The following is an 18,077-nucleotide window of genomic DNA, read 5'->3' as shown; positions in this document are numbered from 1 at the left end:
CTCTGGAGCTGCAACCCCGTGCTGAGGGCGTGAGACGGGGGGAGGCAGAGAGAAGACCCTTGCTTGCTGTGGCACCCCTGTTGCACCCCCACCCCCCACCTTTCGCCCTCGCCCCCGCACGCTCGCACGCACACCCCTGCAATCCCCTTCCCGAACTTCCTCATGAAACCAGCAGAAGTCAGCGCCCAGCGGATGCTTTCTGGCGCTGCTAGAAAAGGCAGCCACTCCAAAGCCACATTCATTCCACCAGGCGCCTGGCCGCGCCGGCCCCGTGCCGGCCCCCGCTCGCCCACGGCCAGACACTCGTGGAAAAAGCATATGCACCGTCTCCTGCGCAACACCGGCTGTAACTCTAACGACAAGGTAAGAACAGAAACCTAAAGGAAGAGGATAACATGTAAATACTGTGTTATTTAGCCTACAGTACAGTAATCTGGATACAAATGGTAAGGGAGGGCCGAATTCCTGCCCCACGCCACGCCGCCGCTCCTACTTGCCCACGTTGGACCGGCCTTCGATGCAAATCTTCACCTCCTGAGGAATGAGCGAAGGCCGGGGGAGAGTCAAAGGCGGCTCGTCTTCCGACTTCTCCAGTTTGCGGGTCTCGGGCGCCGACCACCTCCTCTTCCTCGTGGTCGCGGGCTTGCTGGGTTCTGTTTTGGTGAGCAGGGGCGCTGCAGGCAATGCGACTTTGTCTGGGAACTTCAGTTCGCCGTTCTCGGAGAGCATCGGGGCACTTCCCTGACCGATGCCGTTCTCCTGCTCCGCGTACCGGTGTCTGCCGCCCGCGAGGGCGTCGGCCTTGGCGTGCTTCAGCAGGACGCTGGCGGGATCCACGGGCTGGCCCTTCTTCACCGAGCCGTTCTTCAGGTTCTTGAGGGTCAGCGAGATGCAGACGTCCCCCACGGAGAGTTTGGAACACGGCAAATCGAAGAGCTGGCTGGTTCGCTCTGGACAGCAGGACGACCAGCCCTGTCCGAACACAAAAAAAGGGTACTCTACCAACACCTCCACGCTGACCTGTGGGACGGTGAGAGACAGAGAGGGGAGACAGAAAGGAAGTAAGTGCAAACCTTTTATTCGGGTTTTATTTCACACACGTGCAGTGCAGAAGCTGAATGGAGCAAAATAAGACAGTTCCACAGATCCCCTCCACTAACACACGCTAACGAGGCTCTTAATTTTCTGCTGTATTTGTACTTACCGTATGCAGATGTTGGGCAGAAGCCAGTGTAAAAGTCCCTTCAGCACTCAAAATATCCTTTTACTGAGTATCAGCTCTAGGCCTGGTCTCTGTGAAAACAAGTCCTTCGACCCCCAAGGATGAAAGAACATCGGAGTGTTCAGCACTGAGCAAGGCGCTGGCCTTGTGCTTGATTAGCTCATGGGACAAGGCTCTTCTCTGTGCGACAGGGCTGATGTGGGTCTGAGTTGGACTGTGTGCGCTCCCCGAGGGAGGCACCATGTGTTAATCACCGTATCTCTGGCTTTTAAAGGGGTACCTGGCACATAGTTGAGGCTTCATATCTAGTGGGTAAATGAATGTGTACCCTAGGAATTTAGGGGAAGCAGAATCGGGGGAGGTTTGAGGGGAGAACATTGCTGGGAGAGGGTCAATGTGACATATACATCTCAAGTACTTGGTTCATCTACAACAAGCATGTCAAACTCGCCGCCTGTGGGCCGCATGCCTATTACTATAGTGTGTGAGCACGAGCCCATATCAATGTGAATATCATCTGGGGAACATTTCATAGTTCTGGGATATTTTAAAAATGTAAAGAAAGCTAACATTTTTTGAGTACCTACTATCTGTTGAACGATAGAGTACAAACTTTACAAAAAGCCTTTTGTTTAATACTAACAATATACTAGTGAAAAAGGCATTGTTGTTCTAAATTATAAATAGGGAACTATAATTATAGTCTCGGAGAGATTAAATCAGTTGCTTAATGTCACAGCTGTGAATTGATGGAATTGGGATTTAATTCAGTCTCTTTGGTCTCCCAACCCATTTTTCTTTTTCCTGTGCTCCCGATCTCTGCCTCTATGAACAGAGATATAATACCACTAAGAGAGATGAACTTGACATTCCTACTATCCCCAACAGTGGTGAATGTCACTTGAAATAAACAGGATCCCAATGGCAGGAACTCATGGTTTGTTTCATGGTACAGAAAATTGTGAAATAGTGTTTGCCTTACACCTACTCATACAATTCTAGTCTCCCCATATAAATGTGTGATGAGGCTGCTATTCAATTACAGAACTACATTTATATCTCGCACACATATATTTGCATATACATATGAACAATCATACAAGTTATAGTATCAGATGGGGATGACCACTGAGTTCCAAGTGGGAGGGCCACCCTGGAGCTGGCTCCATAAATCCTGCCCCAAACCTCTTAGAGCCATTAACATCACAAACTGAGCAGAGGAACCAACCCTTCTTCAAGTGGGGATTTTTAAACTGTATTTCCAAGTCATAAAAACAAAGTTCTCAAGTATAAATATCTCCTAAGAATCTAACAGACTCACTGTTTGCTTATCCCTGCCTAACAGCTGTCAGAGGTCATGTGATATTCATAATACTGGAAGCCCTATTTGCAAACATATTGGCCTTTTTGGCTTTGCATGTTCCTGGATGATCCCCTGATTCGGGCAGTCTGTCTCCTTGCTGACAGAAAGCCTAATACCTACCAGTTGACAGTTTTCTTGGTGTGTGAGCCATACTGTACACACTCCTCAGAGCAGCCAATATTCCATGTTCTGAAAACAATGTCTACTGCATATTCATAGACAAGTCTATCTGAGACTTTTACGTGTTACCCAGTATCTACAGACTCATTGAGAAGAAATGTTTTCAAGGCCTTTATAACAAGTAACACTACTGATTATTCCAAAGGCTGTGATGTAGATGCATATGCTTCCAATTATATACTCCATAAAGTTTTGGGGCATTTGAAAGCCCTTCATTACTCCCTCATCTCAACACTCCCAAGGCAGGTCTTAGAATTAAATACCATGAGGTCGTCTGTAGCTTGAACAGCCTACCTAACAATTCATGAAAGAAAAGTGATGAGGGAGAGAATATTTAAGATATGCACTAAAAAGAGCTGATGATAAAAGGAATTTATTTTAACTTGGGTAGGTTTGGGAAGATATATTCCACCACTTCAAAGGCTTGTCTTTGGTCCCTTCTTCCTAAATTCTGGCTTTGCCTCCTCCCAAAGGAGCTCTGACATCCTGGAAAAGATGCCACACACACATCCTCAGGTGAGTCTACACAAACCAACAGTGAAAGATTATTCAGATAATGTGATTGTTGTACACAGTGGACTGGATAGCTCATGCCAAATGCTACTTTTTCTCCTCACTGATTATTCATCCTCACTAATATTTATCCTCAGACATTTCCCTCCTGACTATATGTAACCTGAATTATCTAGAAAATGTACTTTTTTGGGGTCTGCATATATGTCAACTAAAGTAAGTATTTTCCCTTTCTTTGGTGAAAGTTAAACTCTCATTGGACATATCTCAGATAAGCATACTAAAGTATCCATAACCAATCTGTGTATTTCATAGTTAGGTTTATCAGAAGGACATAAATGTTCTTAAAGGTTAACTGACCATTAACAGTTAATGAAGAAACCATACGGAGGGATTTTTCAGGAAGAGTATACGTACTTAGGTCTGTTTGAAATTCCCTTGGAGAAGACTTATCTACCTCAAAACATGCTATCCGTGCTGATGGCTACTGTGCTGGCCAGAAACAGACTTGGTGGGATTTTGTGACACGATGTTACTTGAAACTGGAACAGCGAGGCTGTGAGTTCCTTGAATTTGAGGCCCAAGCAGGTCTCCCCTATGGTGCTGAGAGCTTCCAATGTTGCTGATCAAGTGTTCCCACTCCAGGTTTTGCAGTTGTAATAAAGTTCAGTAACCACACTGAGCACCTGCTAAATGTGAGGGACTGCAGAAGAGAACCTGTTGTTTAAGACCGAGCTCTTGCTTCAGTGGGGAGACAACATGCGTGCAAAACAAGTAACTTCACAAGGCACATCTGGATCCCGGCCACCATGTTATCTCATGATGTCCACGTGGCTACCTAGTGGTAACGCAAATGCAATTTGTCCAAAACAGACCTCCTGATATGCCCCTGCCCACTGGCACCTCTTATGCTCTTCTTATCTCCGTGAATGGCACTTCCTTTATTCCAGTCATTCAAGGGCCCAGAATCACTTTTGACTCGGCTCTTTCATACTACACTCATCAAATCACAAAGCAAATCCTGTCTGTCCTCTCTTCCAAATTTACCTAGAATGAGACCCCGTCTCACTGCCTCTACTGCCCCTGTCCTGGCCAAGCCAGCTCCCTCTCCCTGGGAGAACCAGCACCATGCACAAGCCGTGGTCTGCATGCCCCCTCCTCACTGCACCACAGTGACCTGTCTCCTGCTGGTCCTTTAACTGCACCTGCACCTCTGCGTCTGTGTCCACATTAGTCCCTGCAGTTGGAATTCCGTCTGCCCTGTGCGCTGTCGCCTTCCGTTGCCCTTTCCCAGGGCTTTGCTGACCACCCTGCTTGAAATAACAACACCCCCCTAGCTTTCCTGCCCTCTCTACCCTGCTTTGTTTTCCCCCATAGCACTTACTATCTTTCGATACATTATTGTTTTACTCATGCTATTTGTTTCACCTCTTTCCCCAACTCCCACAAGACTATACGCTCCACAAAGGTGGAGATTTTGTCCGTTTTGCTCATCTTTCCATGCCCAGAGTCTAGGATGCTTTCTGGCCTGTAATAGGTGCACGCCTTGCAGTGTGTTTACAGAGGGAAGGCAAACATGAGACCAGGTCATCAGCTTTGTACTGAGCATGCCCAACGCAGCACCCATCAGCACTGACGGCGTGCTTGGAGGTAGATGAGGCTCCTCTCTAAGGGAATTTCAAGAAGACAGACACGATCATATATACTTCGATGGAAAGATCCCTCCCTGTGACTTCTTCATTAACTGTCAATGAATAACTAGTTCTGTGTTTGCCGTCTATTTGCAAAAACACTGCAACGGCACAACTGGCCAACAGAGGTCAATGTTTAGACGCTGAGAGGTGCTGGCTGTCCTTGCTTCTTTTCAGCGGGGACTGAATTGGGCGACCAGTCCTCTCCAGGAGAGGGGCAGCACCTGCCTGGGGGCTGGCTCACCACTCACAGGCAGCTTTCTGGGCTGAGCCTTAGCGGCCTCCCTCAGCGCGTCCCTGTCAGACGCTGAGTTCATCATGACCTCATAGAATCAAACTTTGGTTCCTTTCTCTCCACTCTTGAGGTTCCTCTTTGCTATTTCAGCTGTGCTAATAACCATTCGTTTTATGACCTTGTGGGGGTTCAAACGGTCTCTGCTTAAACCCCAATGAACACACATTCCTGAGGGCAGCACCATATAAAAACCAAAGGACGTTACATAATTCCTGGCAGCGCCACACAGTCCATCTTTTTCATCCATAAATGTATCTTTTTCCAAATACGTGAAGCAGTCGTAGGATAAAATGTGAGCATGAATAGCCTCTGTCCTATGTCAGCTGGAGGCCCCACTGCTTCTCATCTCTGGATGCCTGGCAGCCAGGACTTCTCTTTTAGGGGCAGATCACCTTTTCCCTCCTCCTTCTCCCCCCCCTCTCTTGCTGCTGCAGGCACCCCATGTGCTCACTACTGCTTCTATGAGAAGTCTGTCTTCCCTCCCTCTCTCCAGCCCCCTAAACCAACCCTTTAAACCCATCACCTCCACCTTCTATTCAAATGGAGGAATCAGGACAAGCAAGCAACTCAGCTGGACCGATAATAATTTATTCAATATCACAGTCCTGCTCCGGCTAATGACTGGATTTTATGATCATTCTTTGCTCTTCTGTGTATAAGTTCAATAAAATTCCTTTAACTACTCAGTCAATAGCTATTGTATTTAAACGCTGTATGCATAAACACATATTTATGCTGTTTGAATATTTCGATCTTAGATGGGTGCTGTCTGTATACACACATATGTGCATAGCACCAAAAACAAGATATAAAGAACACAAAACGTCTGCTGCTTAAATTTGCCTCCTATTTCCTTAACAGGAGTCCCTGTTTTCACAAATGTGAAGGGCATCTGACAAAACATTTTGCTTGGTACTCTCCCAAATGTGCCGACTCTGCCTGGTCCTGGAGCCACGGCAGCTCCGGAGCGGGTTTCAGTGGGTGTCCGCGTCCGGTGCAGTTATTAAATTGGGAGTTCCTAACTTGTCTGCCAGTGACATTCTTGATCCTGCGTTACCTGAAGAGAAAAGCCAGCCTGCTTTCCTCGAAGGCCAGTTTGCATGACTACATTCTCCACATCAAGAACCTCAGAAAACCCTGGAACAAGGACTGAAGAGCTCAGCAAGAGACCCACTTACATCAATATTGAAAAATTATCAATGAAAACAGTCATACGTCTTCAGCTGAGTGTAGGACATCTGTGAGTGTTGTTTCCAATATTTAATCACCGTGGTGCAGGCCTGACTCAGTCCTCGGTGGGTGTCTCAGGCTTGCTCAGTAAACTCCAGGCTGGTGCTGAGGGGCCTCCAGACACTAATCCCAAGCCACAAGCTGGGTGCTTCCTGCACATCGTTGCATGGTTCCCATGGCCCCCACTGCTGGGAGGCCCGTAGGACCTGCTCAGCAAGCTACCAGGGCAGCTCTCGGCACACAGATTCCATCCCACTGGCTCTCCTCTCTCGGGGCTTAAAAATGCTTGTCTTGGTCCTGGCCGGGTGGTTCAGTTGGTTGGAGAATCATCCCGTACACCAAAGGGTCGCAGGTTTGATCCCCAGTCATGGTGCATACAGGAAGAAGACAACCAATTGATGCCTTTCTCTCTCTCTCTCTCTCTCTCTCTCTTCCTCCCTCTCTCTTTCTCTCTCTAAAAATCAATGGGAACATATCCTCCGGTGAGGATTAAAAAAAAGTGTGGCATAAAGAACAACTTTTTTTTTGGGGGGGGGGCTGTTTATACTGGATTTGTTAGAGGTTCCTCTAAACCTTTACCTTTTAATTTAATTTATTTATTTTTTAAATCTTTATTGTTCAGATTATTACAGTTATTCCTCTTTTTTTCCCCCCATAGCTCCCCTCCACCCGGTTCCCACCCCACCCCCTGGCTTTACCCCCCCTCCACTGTCCTCATCCATAGGTGTACAATTTTTGTCCAGTCTCCTCCCACACCCCCCACATCCCCTTCCCCCTGAGAATTGCCAGTCCACTCCCTTTATATGCCCCTGATTCTATTATATTCACCAGTTTATTCTGTTTGCCAGATTTTTTATTCACTTGATTTTTAGATTCACTTGTTGATAAATATGTATTTGTTCTCACTATGTTGTTCATAATTTTTATCTTTACCTTTTTCTTCTTCTTCCTCTTCTTAAAGAATACCTTTCAGCATTTCATATAATACTGGTTTGGTGGTGATGAAATCCTTTAGCTTTTCCTTATCTGTGAAGCTCTTTATCTGAACTTCAATTCTGAATGATAGCTTTGCTGGATAAAGTAATCTTGGTTGTAGGTTCTTGCTATTCATCACTTTGAATATTTCTTGCCACTCCCTTCTGGCCTGCAAAGTTTCTGTTGAGAAATCAGCTGACAGTCATATGGGTACTCCCTTGTAGGTAACTGACTTTCTTTCTCTTGCTGCTTTTAGGATTCTCTCTTTGTCTTTTGCTCTTGGCATTTTAATGATGATGTGTCTTGGTGTGGTCCTCTTTGGATTCCTTTTGTTTGGGGATCTCTGGGCTTCCTGGACTTGTAAGTCTATTTCTTTCACCAGGTAGGGGAAGTTTTCTGTCATTATTTCTTCGAATAGGTTTTCAATATTTTGCTCTCTCTCTTCTTCTGGCACCCCTATAATTTGGATGTTGGTAGGCTTGAAGTTGTCCCAGAGGCTCCTTACACTATCTTCATATTTTTGGATTCTTTTTGCTTTTCTGGTTGGGTATTTTCTGCTTCTTCGTATTTCAAACCTTTGACTTGATTCTTGGGGTCCTCTAGTCTGCTGTTGGATCTCTGTATATTATTCTTTATTTCAGTAAGTGTATGCTTAATTTCTAATTGGTCCTTTTTCATATCTTTGGGGGTCTCACTAAATTTCTCAGAGGTTTCTAGAAGATTCTTGAAAAACCTTATAACCGTGGTTTTGAACTCTATATCCAGTAGTTTGCTTTCCTCCATTTCTTTCATTTGTGACCTGTTTCTTTGTCTCCGCATTTTGGCTGCTTTCCTGTGTTGATAGAGTGGCTTTGTGTGCTAGGTGTCCTATAAGGCCCAGTGGCTTAGCCTCGCTAATTACCTGAGGTGGACACTCTTGGTGCACCCCTTTGTGGGGTGTGTGCACAGTCTTGTTGTAGTTAAGCCTTGATTGCTGTAGGTATCACTGGGAGGAACTGACCTCCAGGCCAATTGTCTGTGAGGACCGGTTGTGTCTACAATGGGAGAACTTATGTGCTGGAGACACCCTTATGGGGCAGGACTGCTTCAGTGGGGCTTTGGCGCTCACTGAGTCTGCCCAGGTTTTTAGGTGGAGAAAGGCCAGGCCATTCATATGCAAAAGCCTCAGCACACAGCTTGGGTGTGGTTTTAAATTGGGTGGGGCGGGGTCTCAGGGAATCACCAGGGCGGAGCAAACCGCAATGGCTGCCAGTCTGCTCTGCCTCAGAGAGGCCTGGGATCTGTGTCTCCGCGGCCCTGTGCAGGAACAATGACCGCTGCAAGCACCTCTGTGAGAAAGCCGCCCTCACGTTCCGGCCCAACGCCAGACAGTCCAGTTTCTCTCCGTATGAGTCTGGGTCCCCAAATTCTCACCCGGATCTGGAGTTCAGAGCAGTCAGGAGCTTGTCTCTCCCTCCTGATTGAGAAAGACAACAACATACCCAGCTGCCAGCCCCTTGCGCGTGCGCCTCCGTACCTCCACACTTCCACACCTCTGCACCTCCTACCGGACTCAATGTGCTTTTCTCCTTCCTTCTAGTTGTAGAATTTCCACTCAGCCAGCCTTCCCGTGGTTCTGGATGGTATTCGTTTTGTCTTTTAGTTGTAGTTTTAATGTGGTTGTACGTGGCAGCAAATTCAGGTATTTACCTATGCCACCATCTTGGTTGTCTCTCAAGAACAACTTTATTCAGTGCTAAAAAAAAAAATGAACTACCAAAGCCACAGAAAGACAAGGCGGAACCATAAATGAATTTTGCCAGGTGAAAGAGGACAGTCTGAAAGGCTACACTGTGTCTGTGTCCAGCTATGTGACACTCTGGGAAAGGCAGAACTAGAGAGAGGTAACAATCAGGGGCGCCAGGGCCTCGGGGCGGGGGTGGTAGTATAAGTAGGCGGCACATAAAGGGTTTTTAGGGTGGCGAAACCATTTTGTATGATACCCTAAGCCAGCGGTTCTCAACCTGTGGGTCGAGATCCCTTTGGCGGTCGAACGGCCCTTTCACAGGGGTCGCCGAAGACCATCCTGCATATCAGATATTTACATCACGATTCATAACAATAGCAACATTACAGTTATGAAGTAGCAATGAAAATAATTTTATGGTTGGGTCACAACATGAGGAACTATATTTAAAAGGCTAGAAGGTTGAGAACCACTGCCCTAAGGCATGGTTACAATATCATACAAAATACATTACCCATTTGTCAAAGCTCACAGAATGTACAGCACAAAAAATGAAGCCTAATGTACACTATGGACTTTAGTTAATGACAACATACCAATACTGGCTCATCGACCGTCACAATATGCTGCACAAATGCAAGATTTCATTAATAGGGGACACCGTCTGGGAACTCTGTGTACTTTCTGTTCAACTTTTTTGTAAACCTAGAACTAACTACTCTTAACAATTAAAGCTTATTTTTTAAAAAGCTACAAACAACACGTGAGATCACCTCGCTGGGGGACTTACATCTCAAAGGCTGAACAGAGCCTCTTTCTTGGGAGGGGCACACACACCACAGCCAGGAGGCATGCTATTTCCCTGCTGCAGCCATTCCCGAGTCAGAGCCCAGAGGAGGATCTCCACCAGGACCTGGACCAGCGGCCCGGCTCTGGGCTTCCAACACAGGGCAGCCACTATCTGTCTTTGGTTCTTTAAGACTCATTCCCGGCAGGCTCCGCATGTGGAACGCTGGCACGTCGGCTTGCCTTGGCTGCGGAGGGACTACACCAGCTTATGTGCTGCTTGCATGAGGGCTTTGGCTATTTTTAGGCAGCAGCTAATCCATTAACTGCATAATGCTACCACGGATGACTCACAGAACACAGCAGTCAAATTAAAAAAATAGTGGGATGCACGAAAAGCCATCGGTAAACGTGCAGTAAGCACATCATTATAACATGCCGTGTGAGTGAACCAACACACACGCAGACACGCCAGGACAGTTGGGGGAAGGAAGTGGCACTGAATATTAAGCAGTCGCCGCGGCGGTAACGGGAAGGAGTCACCCCAGGAGGATCTGGGAAGCGACAGACAGTCCCACTAACATAAGGAGCTCGGCAGTTAGGAGAGAAGCAGTCCAAGAAAAGAGTCACCCCAGAGCACTTTTCAAGTAAGATCTGCTCCAGTCTTCTGAGCCAAGTATGTGTACTTTTCAGAAAAGTTGAGGCCTGGGGAGCATGAGGCAGAGAGGTAGGAGGCTGCTCACATACTGAACACTGTTTGCCAGATGGAAGCTGACGACCCCCCAGGTGGGGCCACCCTGGGTGGGACTCTCCTAGTGGGCCTGCTGCAGGAGAGGCCCATGAGCCGCAGTCCCCGCCTGGGTCCTCTTACTGATGTGGAGGGCTGGACCATGCACCCACCCCTCCAGTCCAGTGCACACGCAGGAAAGCACTGCACGTGTACGCTCACACGTAGAAGTAGCGGTATGCATGCTTCCGGGCCCTTCACTGGGAACGTGCCACAGGAACACAGGCAGGGTAAACACAGCTCATTGGGAAAGTTCAGCCTTCTTTCTGGGCTTTTCTAAACTGTCTCTCCTTCCATAAACTCTGTTTACTATAGAGCACAGAGCCTTTTCTTTTTCAGAAGCCAACCATTTCCCTTCTCAGGGCCAAAGTCACTCAAGGGAAGCAGGGAAGGGACACTAACATTGTTGAGGGCCCACTACATGCTACATAGTGTGCTGGTTCCTTTGAATGTATTTTCTTTAATTCTTACATAATTCCCACTACATAACCAAGGATGGAAGGCTGGGGTAGGATTTGCATGATAAATTATTTGTGCAATTATTTGTAAATATTTGCACAAGGCCCCGGTGCTACGGAGTGGTGGAGGACAGATTCAGACTGAGGTCTTTTTGGCTCCAGATCCCACATTCTCCTTTCAGCCAACTTGCTTCCCACCCAAGCAGGTGATGCTTCACACTCCTATTGCCTGGGATCCCTTCTGGGACTCGCCACAGACTTACGGACTCAAACTTGGAGAATATTAAGTGGATTATATTTGGGAGTGAGGTTCTGAGGGAAGTGATTCTACTGTCCCTTGGGGCTCTCAACCAGAATCACCAGGGCTGAGGGGGTGGCTGGATGGAAGCAGCGACCCTCCCTGCAGGGGTGGAGGGAGTGTGCTCTCTGCCCTTCACCTGAAGAGGAAGAAGACTGCAGAGTGGCCAAAAGAAGCTTCCTGAGGAGCCAACAGTAGTAAGGGGTAACGCCTGGGGTGGGTCACTGGGGTGCACAGAAATGCCCTGTTGCGTAGGACCAGCCCCAGGGATGGGGACGAATACCGGAAAGTGCTTTTCTCCTACACTGCCTCGTCTGGTGCTTCAGCTGGAAACAACATCGGAGGCATCTTTGAATAACAATAATAAGAAAATCAGCTCCTTAAAAATAATCACCAAAATAAAGCCCCTCTGTTTCACACAGGCTGGCTTTAGTTCCCCTCCATCTACGGTCTACGGCGGGACCTGAGCGTGAGGTCAGCGGAGGTGCCCTTTATGGCCCCTGGCCCTGGTGTTGGTGCTGGCCAATTTCATAAGGGCGGTTCTGCAGGGCAGGAAGGAAAGCCAAGGATTACAGAACAAGGAGGCCCAGATATCTACCAGGTGTAAGGGGTCATCTACCTGTTTCGAGATGAGAAAAATGGCAGCTCTGAGAGGTAAAACAACTGGTCTGGCAGCTGACCAGCACCCAGACTCCTGGCTTTCTCTGCGCCACATGGCCTTCTCGGGATCCTGCTTAGGTTTTATAAGGTCAGATCCTGCTTGGATTTTATAAGGTCAGGCCTCCTGAGGCCCTCCAACCAGGTAAGATTTATGCCCAGGGCCATAAAGCCACCTACTATGGAAAAACCAGCCCTGCTCCTTCAACTTCCCCAATCAAATCTGTGATTTTGCTAATTAAGTTAAACAATTTGCACATTTCTAATCTCCCTGTAGGTGCAAGGGTTAGTGATTCTAGTCAGTAGGGAAGACATGGACTGATCGGTCACAGAGGGAAGCACCCTGTCCTGGGCACGTAAATTAAATCCGGACTTGAGTTCTCCCTGACTCTCCAGGACTCTGCTCTGTCACTGAAGCGGACATAGCTGGGGGAGTATTTTCACTGTGATGATGTCAGCCTGTTTCTGATAGGCTCCCAGTAGAGGGACAAATCACTGGCTGTGTTGGGGCCCTGCACTTGTTTCTACAACAGCTCTCTCACAGGTCTTTGCAGAAGCCCTTCCCAGCACGCAGCCGACCACACAGAGGCCCTCCTGACAGACCTGCGAACAGGCTGTGACAAATATTCCACCTTCTAATTTGCACCTTGGCTGTCAGCAGAGAGACGAGTGGTCTGGCTACGGGAAGGTAATGAGACTTGGCCTGGAAGCCAATTTCTCTATCATTTAGACGTTCATTCTGCAAAGTATCAAGCAGGGAAAACACAGAGAGATGCTTGCTTCCTCTCTAAGACCTGCCAGGTCCATTTGAAACCTAAAGAGGCCGTGAGCGCTGGTGTGAGAGGCTGCCAGGGCCTCAGAGATGCGGCCCACGGCTAGAGCTGCTCTTTCTTCTCAAGTTGAAAGAGATGCTGGTAAGGAACCAGGAGTGTTTAAAAATATCACACCTCTTTCCATTCCTACTTCTGTGCACACTAACGCTTTAAGGATTAAAAAAAAAAGCTACCATGAAAAACACATTTACTTTTCATTCTTGTTTATCTACCACTCTTCTCCTGGGGACTCTTAAAAAGACAGCTTTGCTAAAGAGAATTCCTTTTTCCTACGAGGACCGACCCCAATCCATGTAGGAAGGTCGGAGTGAGCAGCAACTACAGATGGGTAGTGAGTTGTACATAATGATGCCATTTTAAAAAGCTTGAGTTTTGCTCTTTCTTTGACTCAGAACTTTGCAAATTCTTTTGTGGGTCTTACCAAAGAGTCGAAGCCTACAGTGACATCTCACCATAAAAAAGAAAAATATTTGGGGTTAAAAGCTTTTGGCAAGGCAGGTCCTGGCTGTTGTGTAAGATCCCACATCCGGTCATTCAAAAGGAGTTCCGGAAAACACTTTGGAAAATTGGCCTCCCTCCACTTCACTTGATCTTTTAAAAATGTACTTAAAACAATTCAAACCATTAACTAGTTTTTCTTGTTTTGTTTGTTTTATTTTCTGTAAACGTCCCATCAGCTAAGCCTTGACCCTTTTCCAACTCACACCTGAAGGAGGTGCTGTCACGGCCCAGAGTTTCAAAGTCCCTGATGGAAACATCCCCAGAGAGTGGGCTCTACCGCCAGGAGAGTTCCCATGGGGGCCTACTCTGTTTGACTCAATCAACCTGGGCAGTGACGTTGCTGTTTGCTATAATGGGCTGTAGAATAAATGCATCCAAGAGATTTAAGAGCCTGGAAAAGGGTAGACTGAAAGAGCCCAGGGAAATTATAAGAGAGTTGATCATAGTTCTAGTTTTTAACATGAGTCAACTTGGCTGCACATGACTCTTGGGGTTCCTATTCACCCCAAGCCCAGCAGAGCACCTGGGACAGCCCTGACTTCTTGGATTGTATGAACCCTGCCTTTTATTTTCTGTGTTCTGATGCTCTGACATCTGGAGGCCTTGCTGACTCTGGAGGGATTGCCCCTCTGGGGTTAGCTAATTCCTAGAGATAGCAATCAACTCTGCTGGGAGCATACCTTTCATATGCAAACCACTTAGCCACCTCCTTTAGGAGGCTCAGACTCCTGGCCACTGCCCACCTGCCCCAGTCACCCCACAGCAGGTACCAGACAACTAGGAGGAGAGCTAACTATAAAGTTATTCAAACCAGCCAGTCCCACACCTACTCACCCTCTCACCCACTCCTCCCCACAGAAACCACAATACTGCCCCCTTTCTCCTCACTCCCTCTGCCTCCTGACTGAGCCTGGTGCTGCCCCGTGTGGCATGTCCCCTCTTGGGATCTGGGAGTATAAGAACTATGTTTTCAATGGCCATTATCTCATCTCTTGGCCTTGCCACGCCTGACCAACAATAAAACCTGCATTTTAAAACACGGATGTTGGTATGAGATATGGTGGGTGACTCTGGGCATCTAATATCCTTACCTGACCATCAGTGTCCCTTCCTGGTGGGGAAAAAGGGGCAGATGGACCTCTAGAAGGGCCTTAACCCAGCCTTTCTCAGTCAGGTTCCCATCTGAACCCCAGAACAAAAGCATAACTTGAGTGATGATTTCCTTAAATTGTCCTGCGGTTGGGACCTGACTAGCCTCACTCCAGGTGCAGAGAAGTTAGATCACTGCAAACAGCAGATGTCTTGGGGCACCGGGGCTAATTCTCTTAGAGAATCTTCTTAGAGAAGACTCCGAGTCCGAAGTCTGGGTACAAATGAAAGCCTTTCATTCCCCCCAGAGCACGGCAGAGTCTGCGCCCGGAAGACGTTCATCTCGCCAGGAAGTGAGGAAGGTGTGTGGTGGGTGTCCCCGCCTGGGACCTGGGTGAACATTACCTGTGCCCGGTGCTCCCCGACGGCGAACTGGATGACGGCGACGCCGGGGCTGTGGCTGTCCTCAATCCTCTCCACGGTGCTGGAGTCGATCTTCAGGTCATTGCTGATCTCTGCGCTCTGGATGAAGTCCTCCGTTTTTAAGTCCTCCACCTTCTTCAGCTCCCCGTTGGCCAGTTGGATGATGGAGCCTTTCATGAAGTAGGGGGGCAGCGTCGGGGGCACTGCTGCCGGGGATGCCACGGACTGCACCACGGGCAGGTGGATCTGGGCCTGCACCATGGCCGGGTAGGCGGCCTGGGTGACCAGGGCCTCTGGGCTGAAGTTCTCGCTCTTGGGAAGGGCGGTGGAGACGAACGTGTGAGGCACTGCTGCAAACTGGGGCGACGACGTGGCTATTGCAGAGGCAGCTCCCGACCCCTCCACGTCAGCACTGCCCACCGGGATGAGCAGGGGCTGGGTGCCGGGGATGACCAGGTGCTGGGGCAGGCTGCCGGCATAGGTGATCGCCTGCTGCTGGCTGCTCAGGTAGCCGATGACAGGCGGCTGAGTCCCTGCGTAGAAGGCTGTGGCTGGCAGTCCGACTGGGAGTGGCTCCGAAGCGCTGTGTGTGGTCTGAATGACCGTGTGGGGTGACAGCGTGGCGACGGTGGCGGCCTTCACGCCTTCAGGGCCCAGAGCCTGTTGGGGTGAGAGCGCGTAGGAGCGGTGTCCGGGCTTCCCTAAATGCAGGCCACTTTTGTCGTTGAGGGTGGAGGGGGAGGCCTCGCGGTGCGTGACCTGCTGCACTTCCAGGTCGGAGACGGGGGTGTTGCTGTTGGGCAGGACCATCACAGAGGCCCGGACCCCCGCGGAGTCCCGATTGCCGTAGTCGGAGGGGCTGGGGTGGACAACCACGTGCCTGGACTCGTAGGGGTGAGGCACTGACTTGCTGCCGGCCTTCACCAGGCCCAGGTCGGCCGAGGTGGGGGCCCCGTACCGCCGGCCCTTCTCCAGCTCCCCGTTGAGGATCTCCTTGGCCTGCATGGCCTGCTGCAGCCTGCTGCTCTCGGCTTTCTTGGTGGCCTCCCGAGGAAGGAAGTGGCTGCCGGAGTCGGTGTATTGCACTACGACCTGGGGGGAGGGCCCCAGGGTGATGGTGTGTGGGATCATCGTCTGGTGGGGGTGGAGGTGGACGGGGATGGCCGGCGGAGAGGCCGTGCGCCCGGCGTTCTGCGGGGAGCTGGCGATGTGGACGTACTGGTTCTGCTGGGTGGGTGGTGGGGACCCTGGTGCCATGAGCCCTGGAGTCCTGCCCAAGTGCTGCTGCTGCTGCTCAGCCTTGTGTCCTGAGGCGTGGCTCAGCCCGCCCATGCTGGCCAGCAGAGTGGAATAGGCCTCCAGCTGGGAGCGCTGGGATGGAGTGGAGACGCCCCCGGCCGAGGCCACCGCACTGGTGGCGGGGCTGGCCGTTGGGGAGATCAGCTGGGAGGGGATGAACCCTGCGTAGGGCCCGCTGTACTGGGAGGACCCAATAAACTGGAAAGTGTGCGGCAGGTGCGCGTACTGCACGGGCGACACCGGGGTCCCTGACTGCGGGGGAGGGTACACCGTGGGCAGCGTGGTGGTCGCCGGGACAGACCTGGGCGCGCTGGGTGGGGAGTAGTCCAGCGCCGTGGGCAGCGCTTTGTGTAAACCTATTCCCTGTTGTAAACCAAGCTCCACCGCAGTCCCCGCCGGGCCATGCCTCCCGCCCCCGTGACCTCGGCCACCAAGGGTGCCCGGGAGCCATGCCACGCCCTCCGCCCGGTGGTTGTCGCTGGGCAGGATGGTGGCCTTCTCCTCCGAAGGCCGGCTGGTGGCGGGGATCTCGCGCTTCTTGGGAGGCAGGCATTCGTTGCTCCGCTCTTGGTTGGATTTCATTTTTCGCCGTCCCCCCTCCACGGTGACTGCTTCACTGTCTGGCTGGCTCTGATTTTAGTCTGATAAACGGAAAGTCACATTTGATTTCTGTAGGGGATCCAGGCTCTTCATGAGGAATCATCTCCCCGTGGGTGCAGTCCGCCAGCAGCAGCTCTGGAATCTGGGGAAAGGAAGAGGGAAAGGAAGAGAAAGGGAAGGAGGGAAAAGAAATCAAGACATCAGCACCGGAAAAGGACATCCTCCCAAGACTAAGACTAGGCTTTGGCTTCAGTGCAAATTCTGAAAACATGATTCTAGCCCCAGCATTGAAACAGCTAAAACAGTGGCCTCGGTGGACATCCTATCAGGAAGATGATTAAGACATGGAGCAAGTCAAAACTTAAAGCAGAGACCTTTTTATGAAGTTAACTCCCCTAAGACACGTTTCTCAATACCTCTCTCCTTTTTTCTTATTAGAAGGTAGACAATGTATTTCTTAAGTTTTCTTTTCGGAAATGCTGGTTCCATGCCTCACCTCTTCTTTACTTTGTTGGAAAATCAAATGAAACTCACAGGGAGGATGACATCAGGGAACGTCCCCTGGGCCCCGCCCTCCGAGCCAGGCCCTGGGGAGGGGCAGGTTCGGAGTGAGAGCCTCAATGGACTTTGCATGTTATCTCTGAATCCCCATCTATTAGAGCCACTACTCGAAGATGCCACCTGACTCTGGGTCCATCCTAACTTTACAACAATTCTCTTTACAAGAATTCCCAGTAAAGCCACTCATGATAACAGAAAACCAAAAGAAATTGGTGAGACAGTTAAAAAATGAATATGGTTACAGTTTTTTATAAAAACTCGATAATCATGCAGGTTTACTGAAGGCTTCTTTAATGATGGTTACACACTTGCTTCATCCCCGACTCGTTCCAAGTGGCCTTTGAATTTCCTTTTATACCTCCTGCCCCTGCTCTCTTTGGAGAGAGCCAGCCTACCCTTAACCCTGGAGGTGAAACTTCTTTCAGACCAATCAGAACCCGTGTGTTTACACTCGAACATACAAACAGTGAACCTGGAGCCATTTCTTAGACACATATCTCAGTCTCCCAGTAAACACTGAATTCTGAGTCACCAAGACTCAAAGAGATGCCCATCTGGCAGGAGGCAAAACATCAGTGGAAGCCATGGGA

At 49.4% G+C, this 18,077-nt stretch overlaps 1 protein-coding gene across 10 annotated transcripts in view; it reads right to left on the bottom strand.

Moving 5' to 3' along the window:
* Positions 1-391: 391 nt before the first annotated feature.
* The window catches only part of ATXN1 (ataxin 1), a 403,499-nt gene continuing 385,813 nt past the window's right edge, over positions 392-18,077 (bottom strand). For all 10 annotated transcript variants that reach the window (XM_023756489.1, XM_006091750.3, XM_014458392.2 and 7 more), the window contains 2 exons: positions 15,010-17,068; positions 392-1,020 (listed from right to left, as the gene is read on the bottom strand). In XM_023756489.1, coding sequence (XP_023612257.1) covers positions 490-1,020; positions 15,010-16,908 — 2,430 coding nt within the window. In that variant the 5' untranslated portion in view covers positions 16,909-17,068 and the 3' untranslated portion in view covers positions 392-489. The remainder of the gene's footprint in view (positions 1,021-15,009; positions 17,069-18,077) is intronic.

Source organism: Myotis lucifugus, unplaced genomic scaffold, assembly GCF_000147115.1.
Source record: "Myotis lucifugus unplaced genomic scaffold, Myoluc2.0 scaffold_95, whole genome shotgun sequence".
NCBI lineage: Eukaryota > Metazoa > Chordata > Mammalia > Chiroptera > Vespertilionidae > Myotis > Myotis lucifugus.
The sequence above is the reverse complement of the archived record's forward strand: the minus strand, read 5'-3'. Positions and strand labels throughout refer to the sequence as shown.